The sequence below is a fragment of the Capra hircus genome, chromosome 22, assembly GCF_001704415.2.
Source record: "Capra hircus breed San Clemente chromosome 22, ASM170441v1, whole genome shotgun sequence".
Lineage (NCBI taxonomy): Eukaryota > Metazoa > Chordata > Mammalia > Artiodactyla > Bovidae > Capra > Capra hircus.
The window spans coordinates 45,352,003-45,370,176 of NC_030829.1; the positions used below are offsets into that span (position 1 = coordinate 45,352,003).

At 43.4% G+C, this 18,174-nt stretch overlaps 1 protein-coding gene across 7 annotated transcripts in view; it reads left to right on the plus strand.

Annotated features, from left to right (window-relative positions):
- Positions 1-18,174, plus strand: part of ERC2 (ELKS/RAB6-interacting/CAST family member 2) — a 996,291-nt gene that overhangs the window by 879,321 nt on the left and 98,796 nt on the right. For 4 of the 7 annotated variants that reach the window (XM_018038452.1, XM_018038453.1, XM_018038456.1 and 1 more), the window contains one exon: positions 12,554-12,758. The exons of 2 other annotated variants lie outside the window; for them this stretch is intronic. In XM_018038452.1, coding sequence (XP_017893941.1) covers positions 12,554-12,610 — 57 coding nt within the window. In that variant the 3' untranslated portion in view covers positions 12,611-12,758. Of the gene's footprint in view, positions 1-12,553; positions 12,759-18,174 lie in introns of those variants that run through there. One more of the 7 variants, XM_018038454.1, reaches the window with a different exon arrangement.

Below are 18,174 nucleotides of genomic sequence, written 5' to 3' on the forward strand. Positions count from 1 at the left end.
TGAAGAAGGCTGAGCGCCAAAGAATTGATGGTTTTGAACTGTGGTGTTGGAGAAGACTCTTGAGAGTCCCTTGGACTGCAAGGAGATCCAACCAGTCCATTCTGAAGGAGATCAACCCTGGGATTTCTTTGGAAGGACTGATGCTAAAGCTGAAACTCCAGTACTTTGGCCACCTAATGCGAAGAGTTTACTCATTGGAAAAGACTCTGATGCTGGGAGGGATTGGGGGCAGGAGGAGAAGGGGACGACCGAGGATGAGATGGCTGGATGGCATCACTGACTCAATGGACGTGAGTCTAAGTGAACTCCGGGAGTTGGTGATGGACAGGGAGGCCTGGCGTGCTGCGATTCATGGGGTCGCAAAGAGTCGGACACGACTGAGCGACTGAACTGAACTGAATGATGAGAATGTAGTTCTTTTAAAATTTATTCTAAACTAAATTCCTGAAAGGAAAGTTACATGTTTATATTGATAAATATTGTTAAGTGGTCTGCTATAGGGGTTATGCCATGGTTTTTCCAGTAGTCACGTACAGATGTAACAGTTGGATCATAAAGAGGGCTGAGCACCAAAGAATTGTTGCCTTCAAAGTGTGGTGCTGGAGAAGACTCTTGAGAGTCCCTTGAACAGCCAGAAGATCAAACAGGCAATCCTAAAGGAAATCAACCCTGAATATTCATTGAAAGGACTGATGCTAAAGCTCAAGTTCTAATACTTTGGCCACCTGATGCAAAGACCTGACTCACTGAAAAAGACCTTGATGCTGGGAAAGATTGAAGGCAGGAGGAGAAAGAAGCAACAGAGGATGAAATGATTGGATGGCATCACTGACTCAATGGACAGGAGTTTGAACAAACTCAAGGAGCTAGTGAAGGACAGGGAAGCCTGACGTACCTCTGTCTATGGGGTTGCAAAGAGTCGGGCAAGAGTGAGCACCAGAACACCTTTCTTTTATGTCTTGAATGGCACCACCTCTCTTCAAATCTTTTGGTTTTGTTTTACTTTCCTTTTCCAATTTAACTCCAATTCATACTGAGTTCTCCAATTTTCTTTCTGGGTGGTAGGAAAACAACTAAAATGCTAAGCTCCAAAGTCAGTTCAGGGAGGTTGAGATGAAAAATGTCCTTACAGAGCTGACCCCAGTGGCAATGAGCACACTCCATTCTCCTACCACCAAGGTCCGTGGGACTTCTCTCCTGTCAGTACAGTCCCCAACTTTAAATTTTAGAGGTTTCTGGATGAGTGGCCTATCCCATTTTCCTTGTGAGAACAGTTTTCTTTATTGTAGGTTAAGATTTGTTGGCTTTAGTTGATAAAAGAGAAATGCCTGGTGCTGGAGACAGGCTAGTGGTCCCACTTTCCTTGCTAAAGCTTACAAACACGTGAAACAAAGTTCAGTTAACGGGTTGATTTTTGCTAGGCATCCATTTTGAATCTGTGGCTTCTTGGCCATTGAGGGGTCTGAAGTTCGGGGCCTTTTATCCTTTTATTGGTGAATTCACTGAAGTGTAGGCAGACAGAAAATGTTCAAGTGGCAGGCAGATAAACTTGTTAAATCCCTGGGAGTCTTTCCTTCCTTACTCAGGGAGTTTATCATCTTGGCGGAGTTAAAAGGCAATTAGGCCTCCAGGTCTTTGCTGGCTTGTTTATTGGCGTTTTACACATGGGTGTTGAAGAGACAGGGCCGTATTAAACATTCCGATCCTGCTGGCCGGAGGGGAATGAGACCTCAGCCCAACTCTAAGTCTCCTTGAGAGTGAGAGAGAGCCTTGCCAAAAAGCTGGAGGAAAATCATTTAAATATAGTACCTGTGCCCCACGATGCTCATTGTTGGTGGAAAATTGCAGTCGGCTAGCTCCATGCTGTGTTACATTTCCTGGGAAATGGTTTTATGGACGGGCGTTTGATGAAAAAGTTCATTCCTTTTGTAATTGTTAGCTGACCCCATGGTGTTAGTTAAGGTAGAGGCACACTGGAAATGTTTCTTGCTCCAAACCTCTAGGGCCAGCCCATTCATGAGAAGGGAAGGCTGTCAGTTTGAAGTTGGATGGGGGACAGGTTCCCACTAAGACCCCTGGTCTTTTTGGTTCTCTGAGCCTCCCCAGGCTGGCTAATCCTGGGCAGAATTGTGAAGGAGGTAGGTCGTGGGTTTCTGCAACAATTTCTCCCTTCTCTCACACCCTCCCCTCCATCTGCCCAAAGTCTTTGACACTCCTGTGTTAGCAAAGTAATATGGTTCCTCAAACCCACCCTCAGGAGATTTGTTTTTTTTTTTTTGAGTCAGAGTGGGCACTCATCTCAATGGAACTGATGAAAATGTCCAGGACTCAAGTGTACCACAGCGCTTAAACACACAGATCCAGGAGTCAGGCACCCCTGAGTTTTACCTTATTGCTCTATGACTAATTTTGTGGCTCCACTCCCCTTTAATCTTAGTTTTTTTCATCTCTAAAAGAAGAACAAAGAGAATCTCTACCATGCTAATTCACGAAAGAGAAACACAGGAAAAGTGCTTAGTATAGTGCCTGTCACATAAGAGCACAATAAATAGTAGCTGTTATTATTATTAAATGTATTTTGTTTAACACAAATATGTGTAATATATATCAAGAGATGTATGTATTAGACACACACACTGAATTAAATGATAAGTATATTTTTGGACCAAACCTATAAAACCTTAGCTACTTTTATTTTACCAACTAGGGTGCCGCTGAAATACAAACACCTATGTGGATGAAATGAAAATCCTTCTTCATGTCTAGAATACCTGGAATGTGAAGACATCAGTTTCCACAACTGCCTATTGTCCTCAGCAGTCCAGGGAACTTCTTTTCTAAGTGGCTGCTCCTTATCCACATCGTGGTTTCTTAAGAGTTAGGCACCTTGCCTTAATTTTCTCAGCTAAAGAAAACACAATAGATAACTGTAGCTTTTATTCCCAATTTGAACTTCCATGTTCTGAAACTAATTTGCCATAGTGTCTTGCCAGCATCTGTGCAAAAGGACTTCCTCTTGCTGAGTAATGTGGTTCTGATTAAGGACATCCTATAAGACCCGGGAGGATCGCCTGGTAAGGAAACTGGTCTGGGATGCCAGTGAATTTCCATCCCCTAGTCAGATATATGATATTGAAGACCAGAAGTTAGAAGGAGTCTACCGTTAAGAAGACTCAGAAAGAGAATGAAAGCAAATGGTTGACAAATTGGCTGTCTTTTATGCAAAACTGACGAGCAACCCTGGGCTCTTACAGAAAGGATATGCAGAGCCCTCAGGCCAAATGGCTCGGCAGGCAGTCCGCAGGCTTTTTGAAGTCTCTCCTTGCATGCCACTACTTTTAACAGGAAGGACCCTCTGCTGAATTGCCTCTTCATAAACATGTGAACTCTTAAATTTTACCTAAAATATCTGAGATATGAAAACTTAATTTTCACCTAAAATATCTGAGTTTCTACACCTATAATAACGCAGTCTTCCCTTTAGCGCATGTGATGTTAGAGTGAAATGCCTGTGTTATGTACAAACCTAGTTTTGTTTTTTTTTCCTCTCTCCACTTTGAATTGGGTCATAAATGCTCAAGCTTGCTTTGTTCCACGATGATGCTAGACCTTTCCCTAGACCCATTAGGCACAAGCTCACCCCTGTGATCGCCAAGGGGTGACTCAGGGAACTCAGGAGGATCCCATTTGCTCCCCAGATTCAGGGAAGATCTGCTTTCCTGGGGGAAGGACAAAGGTGGTGCGCAGTGAGCAATAGAGTTTGAAGAGCTTGGGGTTTCTTTACCAAATATCTAAGAATCTACTAATAGTTGTAACTCTAATGTGATTTTCTTGTTAATCTGTGTCAAACCATGAAACCTGATACGTTAGCCATGACTAAGCCTTGAAATTTGTCAACTTTGTCTGTGATTTACACAAGCTCTGTTTCAAAAAAAGAGAAGCCTTAGCACAAAGTGTGGAAGATTACTTCCCAGCGTGTTTTCCCCAGCATGCCGCAAGTATCTTGTGACAACAAGAACAGGGTGTATGCATTTCTTCTGCTGTTTCAGGGACTGAGACTGGATAAACTAAAGCCCAAAACGAAATCATTTATTTTCCTTTGAGATGATATATACACATATGGTAGATCTGCTTAGTAGATGTTGATAGGTGTTAAATAACGTTCAAAAATAGTTTTATGGTTCTTATCATTGAACATGATAAGAAACTTCCTTAAAGTGATAGATTATTTGTTTTTGAAAGAAGATAAATGAGTAAAACCTGTATTTTGTTTTGATTCATAAATTGTACAGTTAATCTCTTCAGTGTAGAGAGGTTCTGGATATAAGTACTGGAACCTGAGACCCCTTTTTGTCATTGGCTAACTGGGTGAATTTTATATAAGTCACTTAATGTTTTTTCCTTTCCAAAAAATGAAACTCATAATACTGAGAACTCTTTTGGAGGAGGCTTGGGCTTCCGTTGTGGCTCAGCTGGTGAAGAATCCGCCTGCAGTGTGGGAGACCTGGGTTCGATCCCTGGGTTGGGAAGATCGCCTGGAGAAGGGAAAGGCTACCCACTCCAGTATTCTGGCCTGGAAAATTCCATGGTCTGTACAGCCCATGGGGTCGCGAAGAGTTGGACACTACTGAGTGCCTTTCACTTTCACTTGGAGGAGGCTTGAAGGCATAAAAGAGATACTATCTCTGAGGCACAGAGCTGAGCACACACATCCTTTATCCACCTGGGCTACTGTTATAGTTAGTATAAAATTGTCTAATAATGTAATCTGGGCTCCCCAGGTGGCACAGTGGTAAAAAATCCGCCTGCCAGTGCAGGAGATGCAAGAGACACAGGTTCGATCCCTGGGTCGGGAAGATGCCCTGGAGGAGGAAATGGCAACCCACTCCAGTATTCTTGCCTGGAAAATGCCATGGACAGAGGATCCTCGTGGGCTTATGTCCATGGGGTCACAAAGAGTAGGACGTGACTGAACGACACAGTAATGTGACTGAGCGCACAATAATGTAGCAGGTCACTGGGGATCCTTGTTACCCAAAGGAAATTTGATTAAGTTCACGCACTTGGGAAAGTATTTACCAAAGGAAAACTGGGCAGTGTTTCGCAGGAGAGCAAGGCAGAGGAGGAAAGACATGTTGCAGAGTGGTAGAGGGGTGGGGGCTGGGATGTCTTTCTCTCCTCTCCCTGCCATCACCTTTCCCCTCAGAATGCCCAGATCTCCCCCACTGTCCCCTGAACTCTATAGAGTCAGATGACTTCAAACCTTGACTTTGGTCCAATGGTTTTAAACTTTTATTTTTCTTTTAAATACTAAATCTTGTGCAGTGTTCTAGGATCTAAAATGACTGTTCTCAGTTACCTGGGACAGAAGCTGGGACGAAAGCTGTGAAAACAGTGCTAGATCAATCTGTACATTTTACAGACAATGACCCTCACGTCCATGGGGTTCAGAGGACTTGCTCCAGTTCTCACCACTGCTGGCTGGAGGACAGCCTGGCCTCGTCTTCTTGCCTTTCCCAGTTCCTGGGCTGTTACCCTGACTTCTCTTTCCGCATCAACAGGAGGGAAAACGAAGCATAGACTTCAGGATGGCTCTTGTCACCTTACCCAGGCTCTTCCAGCCTCCTTGGGCCCTCAGAAGATCCATAATCATTGTTACAGAAACAATGAACCTCCCTTCCATTCAGAAATTCTATGCAAAATATTGTGAATATGTATCCATGCATTTTTTGATGAAGAAGGTCCAGAACTTGTATCAGAGTCTCTCCAAGGGGTTTATGACCTCAAAAAGGTTAAGAATGATTTTCTTATAATTTGTGCCTATAAAAATAAAAATTCTAATTCTGAGTGGCAAGATTAACAATTACATCAGATTTTTAACCTTTCAGTGCACACGTAGCATGCAACTCATGGAGTGTCAGGCTTGCTTATAAAAGAGCAGTTGGGTCCTAAGTTTTTTAGGTTGTTTCTGTAGTTTTAGTTTTCAGCCTGAGTCCTAGATGGAACTAGATTCTAACCATCTTTGAACCTGGATGGTTCAAATTTAATGCATGTTTTGTTTTGTTTTATTCTGTTTTCTTTCATTGCTCTAGAAAAGTACATGTATTTCTAGACATGGACTTGGATTTATTTGCTCAATTCTGCTTTGATCTTGGATTAGGGTTGTCATATTTTACAAATAAAAATATAGTATACCTAGTTATCTCTGAATTTAAGATAAACAATAAACAATATTTTAAGCAGAGATCTGGAGAAGGGGAAGAAAAATGGATCAGCTGTGCATTATGCAAAAAGCCTTCTTTCAACTGTAGAACTTTTGTTGTAGAAATTAAAGCACATTTGTTATAAACAAGCAGAGAATCTTTTTGAGGTGGTGGAAATGTTCTAAAACTGGTTTGTGTCGATGTCTGCACCATAAATAAATGTACTCAAAATGATTGAACTTTACACTGAAGATGAATGAATTTGATGGCATGTATTTATTGGTTGAAAAAGAATTATGGGATAGCTTTATAAAAACTGTTGCTTAAGTTTTTTATTCTGAATTTCTTACCTATTTGAGAAGACAAATCCACTGTTCAGAATGAAGCATGAAAATGCTTACATCAAATTTTGTGTAAAATTTCTACATCTACCAAAGCGTAACTCCTGATGCCAATTCCTCCCTTAACCTGGATTCCACACACTGTAGAAGTAAGGCTTCTTCTCCCTGGCAAAAGCAAAGAGTTGCTGCTCTTAGAAGTTTTGTTCAGTTGTTGATTGTGAGGGTGACCTGTGACACCTGACACCCTAGTAAGGCTGCCTGTCCCCTACTTCATGCTGAGAAAAACCTGGGGAGGGCAGTATTTGGCTCTGGGTGTATGTAGAGCCTTGGGTTTTGTTCTTTTAGGAAACAGTGGCACATACCTGCTCAAGCAGACTCATGTTCTCACCTCAAGTAACATCTTTGGTACAAACAAAATGTTCACGTGCCAGGGAGTGGACTCAGTCAGGAGGCACCTCTGTCAAAACACAGAGCATTCATTGTGTGATTATAATGCCAGTTGGAACCGGGCAAATGGGGTACTCTTCTCTTTTATCTCTGTTGATATAGAGATGCATGGGTAGGTCAGGATGAATGATTGCTGTGCAGAGGGGTGGGGTAGGGATGCTTGTCCACAGGAAGAGTGTGCCCTGAGACATTCATTCTTTTTTTTTTTAATTGCTCTAGGGGTGCTTTACAATTTGTGTTAGTTTCTGTTGTACAATGAAATGAATCAGCTGTGTGTATATGTATCAAAAGTTAAAGACCTGCTCCTCTAGATTTAACTACTAAATTCTACACAGGACAATTCTTTGTAAGGTTCATTAAAGTCCCAGTGGACCTCTGCTAGACCCTCCAGACAAGTACTTCTAGTTTTCCATTACTGTCTGTTCTGTTACGTCTACCAAAACAAACAACAGTAAACCTAACAGAACAATGAGAGGAGGGCCACGGCCCCTCAGAGATGCCTATATTCTTACTCTTTCTCCATTCGAGATGCGAGCACACCCTAGCAGTCAGATCTCACTGGTTGCAGAAGAGAAGTGCAGACAGTGGAGAGTGAGGGGCAAGAAGAAGGAGCAGCTGGATCATGATGATGGCTGGAGAGGAAGGTTTCCTGGTAACTGGGGCAGCAGAGAGTCCCAGCTCTGGGCATCTGACATCTCCTAATGCACCTCTCCGTGGGCTGAGGCATTACACCCTCTAGTGAAAGAAAGTACTAGACTCCAAACATTTTCACCCAAGGAAGCCCCAGCAAAGGCTAGATTTTAACACATCAACCTGGTTCTGGCAGACTTGATCAAAAGTCAGTACTTTGAGAAGGGGCTTCCCAGGTGGCTCAGTGGTAAAGAATCTGCCTGCCAATGCAGGAGGCACAAAGTCAGTCCTTGGTTGGGAAGCTCCCCTGGAGGAAGAAATGGCAACCCACCCCAGTATTCTTGCCTGGAGAATCCCATGGACAGAGGGGCCTCGAGGGCTATGATCCATGGGATTGCAAAGAGTCAGACACAGCTCGTGGCTGAGCACAGACACGTGCATGCAGTACTTTGAGGTGTCCAGAACTGTGTGCCTTCAAGCCTCACTGAAATCTCCACCGCTGTGGAGTTCCTGGGCTGGTCCCAGCCAGCTGCCAGTGTGAGGATATAGAGTCTGCCCTCCATATCCACAACTGCAGATCAAATATATTTGGGGGAAAAAAAGTCCAGAGAATTTCAAAAAATAAACCTTGAATCTACCATGCTCCAGCAACTATTCAGAGAGCAATGTACATGGTATTAGGTATAGAGATGATTTAGAGTATACTGGAGGATGTGCACAGGTTACATGCAAATTCTATGCCATTTTTGTTAAGGGATTTGGGCTTCCATGGATTCTAATAAGTGCTAGGGGCCCTGAAATCAGTTCCCCAGAATACTGAGGAACTGTGACTAATGAACTCATTGAGAAGGTGAACCAAACCTTTTCTTCAAGCCTTCACAATGCGTATGTTAGTACAGTGGGTTCTATCTTCTCATTCAAGCAATCCTGAAGGAAGGACATCTGCCAGCCCACTGTTAGTTACTGCTGGCATGTGAAAGAAAGTAAATGCCTTTCCTTTAAAAAAGATTCTATAAATCCATCAGTCTTGCCTATTTTAAATTTCTTTGCCTACATTTGTCAAAATAAGTGAGAGTATAATTTTTGGCCTTTTCTCTGTAGGGTGAGTTTTCAACTTTTGCTGGAGGGCTCATTTCTGTTCCACCTCTATTCCACCTTTTTGGCTGAACCTGGATTCAGGAAACCCACAACAAACTTAAGTTTCATTTTCTTTCCTGTGGAAACGAGAAGCCAGAGACCCACTTTGGAACTCTCTGTATAGATACTTGTTCTTCACTTTTAGTTTTCTCCTCCACATCTGTTTCCTCTCTCTGGTCTTCAGGTAAAATTATTTCTATTAGATATATTTCTTCCCCACTTTGGTCCTTAGTGGGTCAACTAGCGTTATGTGGCTTCCTGATCCTAATAGAAGGCAATATTGAGATCCTAGGTCTTTTTGTTTAACCAGGTTCTAAGGAGCCTGATGGTTCCTTCACTCCTCACACTTTAAGAAAGCATCATAATACTCAAAGATGCTGCAAGAAAAATCCAATAAATACTTCAGCTCATCTATTAAAGCAGTGATTCTCAATCAGAATCAATGTTAGTCCCAACCCCTGGAGACATTTCTGGGTGTCCAGTATGGGGAGGGAATGCAGCTGACATGTAGTAGGTGGAGGCCAGAGGACTCCGCCACACCTCCTGGAGTGCACAGTAGCTCCAACAACAAAGAATCATTTGGCCCCAATCTTGAAGAGTGCCAATGCTGAAAATCCTGTGTTAGAAGAATTCTTGCTCTTTTTTCTTTTTCCCTCAAGGCCTAGGGTAAAAGAATAAAAAAGAAAGAATATGATCCATTCTGGTGAGTGTGTGTGTCTTCAGTTCTTACATCCCACATGGATCCAGGAATTGGAGAGCACAAGGGTACCACTGAGCAGAGCAAAGTGTAAGGTCAAGGCAGGTCTTCTCGGCTCCAACAGCTGTCTCAACTCCAAGGGGAGACAACTTTGACCAAAGCAGAGGACCAAAAACTTATAAGGATGTTTAGTTTGTGATAAAATCGTTTTGTAGATTAAAGCGCTTCCTTCTGCCCATAAAATGGTATGCTTTTTAAATAACTCAAAAATAGAAGGCATTTAACTCTATTGTGAGCAGGAGGCAGAGCTGCTATTCAGACCCATGGTCAGTTACTTCCAGCCTTATAATCAAGCCTGTCCAAGCTGTAGGTGATAGCGCTCTTCATATGTTCTCCAGTGCACTCTTGAATTATGCCATGTTCTAAACACCCTTACTGTCAACACAGAGGGATTCAGGGAGTTTCCTGGAACCAGTTTCTCTCTCTGCGTCTCTTGGCGCCATTATTATCTCTCACTCCTTTTGTGGTAGCAAGATGGCTGCCTAAGTGCCAGATTGTACTTCCTCTCACATGAAAGCCCAGTTAGGAAGAGTGAGTCTCTTTCCCGAGGTTCTCTGCATGTCTCATTGGCTTTGGTTGGGTTGTGTGCTCAATCTTGAACCAATGCTGTGGTTAGGGGAATACTAGGAGCTGATTGGCCGAAGCCTAGGATACCGAACACCCCCTGAGCCGGAATGGAGCCTCGTGTTATGCTCCTGAGTTAAAAGTGGGGCAAGTGTGTTACCTCAAAGGGAAATAGGGCTAAGATGACCAAACGAGGAGGAATGGATGCGCAGGAGGTTACACACACACACCTCCACACGTGTGCTACTTGCCATTAAAAGGCGTTGGAGTCTGTGGTGGAAGACTTGGGTTCTTGCTCTGACTTGGCCATTAACTAGCTTCATAATTTCGAGATAACATCATAAATCTTCCAGCCTCCTTTTTCTTCTCTGAAACATGGAAGTAATAATACTATTAGGGTGGTTATGAAAAATTAAGCAAGTATCTTGGGATAGTGGAAGGGTCGTGCAAACAAGTGGTGGTGGCATTGTTAGATGCATTTAGTTACTGAATCTAGTTCAGCCTCTAGAATCTAGAAGAACCTAGAGCAGCTATAATCCATCCAGCTGTCCATGCAGGCCTTTGGAAGCCAGTGTCTAAATTTACCCCAATCCTCATTGTTGCAGGTCAGTTTGAAATCTTCTGAGGTCAATGGTTGAGGTAATTAACTTGCTGTGAATCTTGAAAAATTCTCTCTGTTAAATGACATAATTGGTTTTAATTATATAATCATGGTACTTAAAGTGTAGGGGTGAAAGGTTACTATTATATTTAGAAGTGAGATCCCCAAATGAAGCAGGGGCGTGTAAGCCAGTGTTTCTTCAGATTTCTCTTTTTATTTTTTTCACAGGGAAGTCAGAGTAGGCTGGCCTTGGCCCTGGCCATTTTGGATGATTATCTTGACTGAGGTAGCGCTTGGGCTGCTCATGCATCATAGGAACCTTTGTAAAGGGACGGGAAAGCGCTTCCGTAAAGACCTCATTGTGATCTGAAGTTAATGAGCAGTGGGAGCTCAACTGTCAGCAATTGAATCTGATTGGGCAGGGTAATTATATGATTGCCTCTGGTGTTTGCACATGCACAGGGGTATTTTTATTGGACAAAACCTAATTGCTTACTTACTTAATGCAGGGAAAACCTAAACAAATTTGTGTTGTCATAGGTTAAAAAGACATCCTTTCTTTGTCTCTAAAATAGCTGCCTGCCCTGCTTTTCAGAAGTGAGGGGTTTTGTTTCATTCTGTCTTCAATCAAGGATATTGTCTGTAGGCCTTGAATTACATGATAGTATGAACATGTAAAGGAAAGCTGCTCTGGGCTGTGCATTTTGGTAAAATGACCACGTGCTTATAGCCATGTCTTAAACCATCCTATACAATGATCTCTTTCATAATGCAAAGGCAGCTAGAACTTTATACAATACTCAAGCTACTCAGACTTTCACAGTTTCGTGTTTTTTTTTAATCTGTTTGTTTTGTTTTCTTGCATGGAGGCCTTTGCAAGACTGGCTTCCTAAACTATCTGGTTTTCCTTCGCTGCATAAGGCAAGTGGGAGATATTGTATCTATGGTTGCCTTTTAGACATCAGGAACACTGAGGATAAGAACAGCAAAGTAAAGAGCTCCCTCTGTGATTTTCTGGGGACTTGAAGGAACAGGAAGGGCGGGGTGAGAGAGCCAAAGGGAAGAAGTCGTGGGGCTCCCACTTTGAGGATGACAAGATGCAGTCCACTGTCTTCTGGTTTTGACTGTCCTGAGTGAGCTTGGCATTTCAGTTGACCTCTAATGCTGATGTGCAGCGAACAGATTGCTACAATGCAGTTCAATGCCACATTATTGCTTCACTTTTTCCCAGTCTTCTTGTAAAGCACACTGTTGTCTGTGTTCTTTCCTTTCCTGAGATTCTACTGGAAGAGTTTGAAACACAGTTGGCTGTGGGGATTGGAAGAGCCCCTCGTGATAAGAACTGCAGACCTCAGATGTGGTGCCCTTGTTGGGTATAAGATTATGGACGGGAGGATGGCTGTGAACAGAGGGCATTAAGCCCCTCAGACCATCTGAGCTCTCTTATCTCAGAAACTGGCACACGCTCACATATCCCAGTCTTGTCTGGGTAGCACCATGGGTCCTCTAGGGTCAGCGTGAAATGTCGCTTCTTCTGGGAAGCCGTCCCTGATCGCCCTCCTCCAGTCTGACTGGCTGCCTTTGCTCTGTGCTCCATGATACCCCCTAGGTTCTTTGACCCATTGTCCTTTAAATACTTGTCTCACTGTACACAATAGCCCATACACCCCATGAGGGCAGGTCTTGTGTTTGTATTTGTCAGGACTGTCTCCCCAGAGCCCAGCGCAGGTCTTGATGGGTGTGTCTGGAATGACTGAATGAGGAAAGGAATGGTTGTTGGGTGCCCGAGGGAGTTGTGGTGTGTGCTGCCCAGGCTTCCGTACCCTTGCTGTTAATACCGCTTTCTTGTTGCTTATAATTTTCATTGCCCCAGATGATCCAGCTCTGTCGGAGGCACGGAGGCACAGTCAAATCTCATGCTGTACATTGATCACCTGTCCAACCTTTGCCTAGAGTGGGAGCCCCCAGTTCCTTCAAGAGATCCAACTTTACCTGTCTGTAAAGAAGAAGAGGAGGAGGGAGACAGCAGGGAGGAGCCGGTGGCAGTTTAACACCAGAGCAGGTCCAATGTTTACTTTTACCCTTTTGGAGGTGGGTAACTGCAAATCCCGCGGGGAGCTGGGTTTCAGGGCTCTGCATATTGATTGGTGGGGTGGTACTCACATGTACTTCATGTTTTGCTGGAGTGTAGAGGTGTTCTTTTTCTGTTTAAATTATAGCCAGACTGTTCTGTGAATCCCTAGAAGCATAGAACAAGCATCCGAGTTCATCATCCACGTGATGTAAATTTTAATTGTCCATTGGCCTCCAGTTGTTTGTATTTTGCTGTGCGGATAGATTACGGTTCATTCATTGGTTCTTATTCCATGACTATCATTTGTTTTTATCATTTGCCTATGATTTTCAACAGGCTTTCTTGACTTGAAGCTCAAGCTTTTGATGTTTTGAATTTGTCCCTTCTTGGTTGGTATCTTAGGCCATGAGATCCTGGATAATTACTGAATCGATGAAATTTCATTTAGGACCATCCCTCTGTGTTTAAGTCTAGCCCTGTACAATCCTGGGGTATCTCTAACCAGCGTTTTCCCTAAGCAGAACATGAATCTGTGACCTTGTAGGCCTTGGGCAAAAGAGATTCCTCTTGAACCCCACAACCCCCCAGCCATCCTTGAGTTTGGACTGCCTGTTGTTGGTTGGGCTGTGATAACAATTCCTGGGTGAACGGATAGATGCACGTGGAAACTGCAGCCTCACGTGTGGAGGGGCAGGGTAAGCTCTCAGAGACCCTGGGTGCTTCTTACATAGCAGTCTGTGCCAGCTCTCCTTTGTCTGAAGTGTATTCTCTCTCTGCTGCTTCTTTTTTTAAAACTGTACTGGAATACAGTTGATTTACACAGTTGTGTTAGTTTCAGGTATACAGCAAAGTGAATCATTTAACCATATAGGTTGTTACAGAGTGCCGAGTAGGGTTCCCTGTGCTATGCAGTGGGTCCTTATTAGTTACCTGTTTTATGTATAGTCACGTGTGTATGTCAATCCCAGTCTCCCAATTTATCCCTCCCCCCACCTTACCACCCTGGTGACCATAAATTTGTTTCCTACATCTGTAGTCCTATTTTTGTTCTATAAATAAGTTCATTTGTACTATATTTTTAGTTTCCACACATAAGTGATATCGTATGATATTTATATTTGATTTACTTCACTCAGTATGACAATCTCTGGGTCTACCCATGTTGCTGCAAATGACACTATTTGTTCTTTCCTATGTCTGAGTGATATTCCATTGTGTGTATATATACACCACATCTTCTTTATTCATTCCTCTGTTGATGGACATTTATGTGGCTTCCATGTCTTGGTAAATAGCGCTGCAGTGAACACTGGGTGTAGGTATCTTTGATTTATGGTTTTTTGATATATGGATTGCTTGCTGATATGGTAGTTCTATATCTAGTTTTTCAAGGAATCTGTGTACTGTTCTCTATCATAGTTGCACCAATTTGCATTCCCACCAACAGTGCAGGAGGGTTCCCTTTTCTCCATACCCTCTCCAGCATTTGTTGTTTGTAGATTTTTTGATGATGGTCATTCTGACTGGTGTGAGGTGATACCTAATTGTAGTTTTGATTTGTATTTCTCTAATAATTACCGACGGCTTCCCAGGTTGTTCAGTGGTAAAGAATCTGCCTGTCAATTCACGAGATGCAAGTTTGATCCCTGGGTTAGGAAGATGCCCTGGAGAAGGAAATCCCATGGACAGAGGAGCCTGGTGGGTTACAGTCCATGGGGTTGCAAAATAATCTGCCATGACTTAGTAACTAAACAACAACAACAATAATTAGTGATGTTGAGCATCTTTTCACATGCTGTTTTGGCCATCTGTATGTCTTCTTTGAAGAAATGCATATTTAGATTGTCCCCCCATTTTTTAATTGGGTTGTTTGCTTATTTGATATTGAGCTGCATAAGTCATTTGTGTATTTTGGAAAGTAATCCCTTGTAGGTTGCATCGTTTGCAAATATTTGCTCTCTCTGCTCCTTCTAAGTCTTTATTTACGTTCTTCAGTTGCATATCTGCTTTGGCATAATAAGCACTTAAATTGGAAACTTTGGGAGTTCCTTCAAGAGAGTTTAAACAACCTCTTCTTATAGTATGTGTGTTCACCAGTGCTATGTGCTTTGAACTAAACAGGAATGGGCCCTGGTGAGCTTTATTCCTGAATCCAAGGAAAGTTTAGTTTAATTTTCAGCTTTGGATTAGCACCAACAGATGCCTCACCACCTCATATCCTTTCTGGATTGAGGCAGGTAATTACTGCCTACACAAATAAATCACATACTTTTGGGGGAAAAAAAACACACCTCTTTGAATGACATTTGATTTATAATTAAACTTGGCGATGCAATCTCTGAAGTGTCTCATCTTGTCTAATCACAATGATCTATTTCCTTTTGGAGTACTTCTGCATGTAGGAGTTAGCCCTCTTGTTGTCATCACATACTACGGGGAAGGGAACAATTTAAGACAGGAAAGAGGAAAATTAGAATAAATAATTGCCATTTTCAGTCAAATTCAAACCACAGATTGTTTCTATTCATATTCTTTAAAAAACATCTTTGTGGCCCTTTGTTGACTGATGCACTCAGAAAACAGATTCAGAAAACAGATTTAAATACCGGCCAAGTGCCCTGCAGGGACCAGTAACCTCCTTCCCAGCATGGCCTGGGAACTTGTTAGAAATCCAGAGTTTCGGACCCCACCCAGACCTACTGACCTGTAGCAACTCTGCAGGTGGGGTCCAGCACACTGGGTCTGAATGAGCTTCTTGGCGATTGTGCTGCACAGAAAAGTTTTAAAAGTATGGCTTAAACTCCTGTGAGTGCGCGAGGTGAGGGCATTCACAGGATTTTACCTCTAGCACTTGTCAGCCAGGAGCTTGAAATCCAGTCACGGACACGAAGCATTAACTTCATCAGACAGTTAGGGAGCATGATCTGTATAAAATGTAAAGTACATCATACGCTCACTTCCTAAGTCCCTCCAGGCAGTTCCCTTTGTCCTCCAAATAAATATAATGTTTCGCTCAGGCCTACAGGGCCTGGCATGCTCCCTTCCCTGCCTCCCTGCCCAGCTCATCTGGTGCTCTTCCCCCGCCTTCCTCAGTGCTCTGCCACACCACCCTGACCTTCCTACTGGTCCTCAAACATGCCCACTGAGTGCGATGTCCGCAGAGAAATAGAGGAAGGGGAAGAAAGAGACGGAAGTGCCGAGGTTAAAGAATAGGCTTGGTCACAAGTACTTTTCAGTTTGGTACAATATTTCTAAACCTTTATCCCCAATGGTTAATATATTAATATGTTGATTCTTAAATCTATTGATTCAATAATATGTGAATGTGATCATATTAGTGACCCCATCTTACAGTGGAGCAAAGTCTGAAAGGACTCTGAATCATCGTGGAAACACTGTGATTTAGTTTGAGTTTTCATGTCACACATTTGTGACAGCTTCTTGTTCTGGGAGTTGGCGGGGCAGACACAGTGCTCCGCTGCGCATCACACACGGGAACTGAGCGAACATGGCTGGAGATCCCAGATGCTGAGCGTGAAGCCATCTGTGTGGGCCCGGGACACGGCGGAGCCAAGGCACGCACCTCGCTGTCTTTGCTTGGTTTCAGGAAAGATAATGACTATGTTTGTAAGGTTTTGTCTTAGTAAAAAATTATCTGGGAATGCCAATTATGGTGTTTGGGATAGTAAATGCATCATGCGATTAGGGAACAAACTAACTGTTTGGAGGATTTTTACTGTAAGAGGAAAAATACTGTCTCAGGATCCTCTCCCTGATGAGAAAGGGTAAACACATATCTTAAATATGATATGTCAGGGGGAAAAAAAAAAAAAAACTGAAGCTTAAATATGAGGCAAAGGGATTCTTAAAGATTTTAGGACCGGCAGTGGTTTTTTGGTTTGGTTTTTTGTCTCAGTTTTGTTTTCACTCTCCACAGCTTTTTCATGGTAATAGACTTTCTCATTTTGTGAGTGTAGCACCTCTGGTTTCAGACGTTATTTACTCCCAGGGAAGTGTCTCGTTTGAGATCCTCAGTGGAGGAGCGAAAGGTGGGCTAGAAAAGTGAAAGGTGCGCTGGAGGAGCTATCAAAGAGCGTGGCTGGTGGAGGTGTGCTCGGTCCTGGCAGCCTCTCAGCCTCACTTTGCCGTGTGAAGTTTAAAGGTCTCCAGGGAACTGAGGCAAGTCTCTCCTCACCATGGGAGCAAGCTCCCTGACTGGCCACGAAGCCCTTCCTGTCAGAAGGCAGAGCTACTCTGCTCCATGAGGTTGGGAGTGCACAGTGAACGTCTTGCCTCGGCCCTCAGGGAGCCCACAGTCCAGAGGCCAGGAGACTTCAGCAAATATTGATGTGAAAAAAGGTGCATTTTCACACTTTGGAAGGCAGTCTGAAGGATGAGAGAGCTATAGGAGCAAAGAACAGAAAAGCAGGCTCCCAATTATCTTTGGACACAGAGTTGAAGCGGGAATTGAAGGATGGCCAGTCTGGGTTGTTTGTTTGTTTGTTTGTTTGTTTGTTTTGGGAGGGGGGTGGCTTGTGTGTTGAGGATGGTGGTTTGGTGAGGGGTGAGGAGGAGTGTCTCTGGAGAGCTGGCATCACCTCCCGCATTGGCTGGAACTCTGCCTATAGAGTCAACCATAGCAGAGAATGTTCTGAGCAGCCACATGGGTGATAACACCCCAAGACTGACTGCAGAGTGAACCCCAGGGGAGGGCCTGTCCCCCAGGAGAGACCCAGATTTCCTAGTATCCGCTAAAGGCCCCAGGATCACTGTGCCCCAGCCTAAGGCCAGCACCTTGGTATTTGTTTCTCTTCCTTTAGTTGCTTCCTTCAACTCTTTGACTGCCTCTCTCTGAATTCCTTCATCTTTGAGAGCAAAGCTGCTTGTGGGGGTCCCTGACCATACCCTCGAAGATTCTTACTTTTAGGAAGGCATTTTAAGCATCTTCAGAGAATCTTACTGGATGTGGCCAGCAACTCCTAGGAGTAAGGAACTGTCTTCACCCATTGCTTTCTTGACTGGAGTCTTTATTACACGTCCCATCTGTTTGAGCCAGGACACACCTGGGGGGCAGGTTCTCTGTCTGGTTTTGTCTACTGCCTGACAGGCTAACTTTGCACAGATCTTGCACTCAGAAATATTTGACAAATGAAAGAAGAGATTGTGCAAACCCAAATGCCCTTGCAGTGCTGAAGCTTGGCTTCAGGAGTGTGGAGTAAAATTTCTCTCTGGATGGACTCATTTATTTATCCATCCACTCTTCCGAAAGCAGTTGTTAAGTTCCTGTTTAACTGTGTTGCTGATAAACAATGCCTGGCCCATGGTATGTTTATAATTGATACTGGTTATTATAGAGGAAATGCAAAACTCACTCTGGCTCCTGATTGCCTTTGCACTCTTACCTCACTGAGTCCTACGGA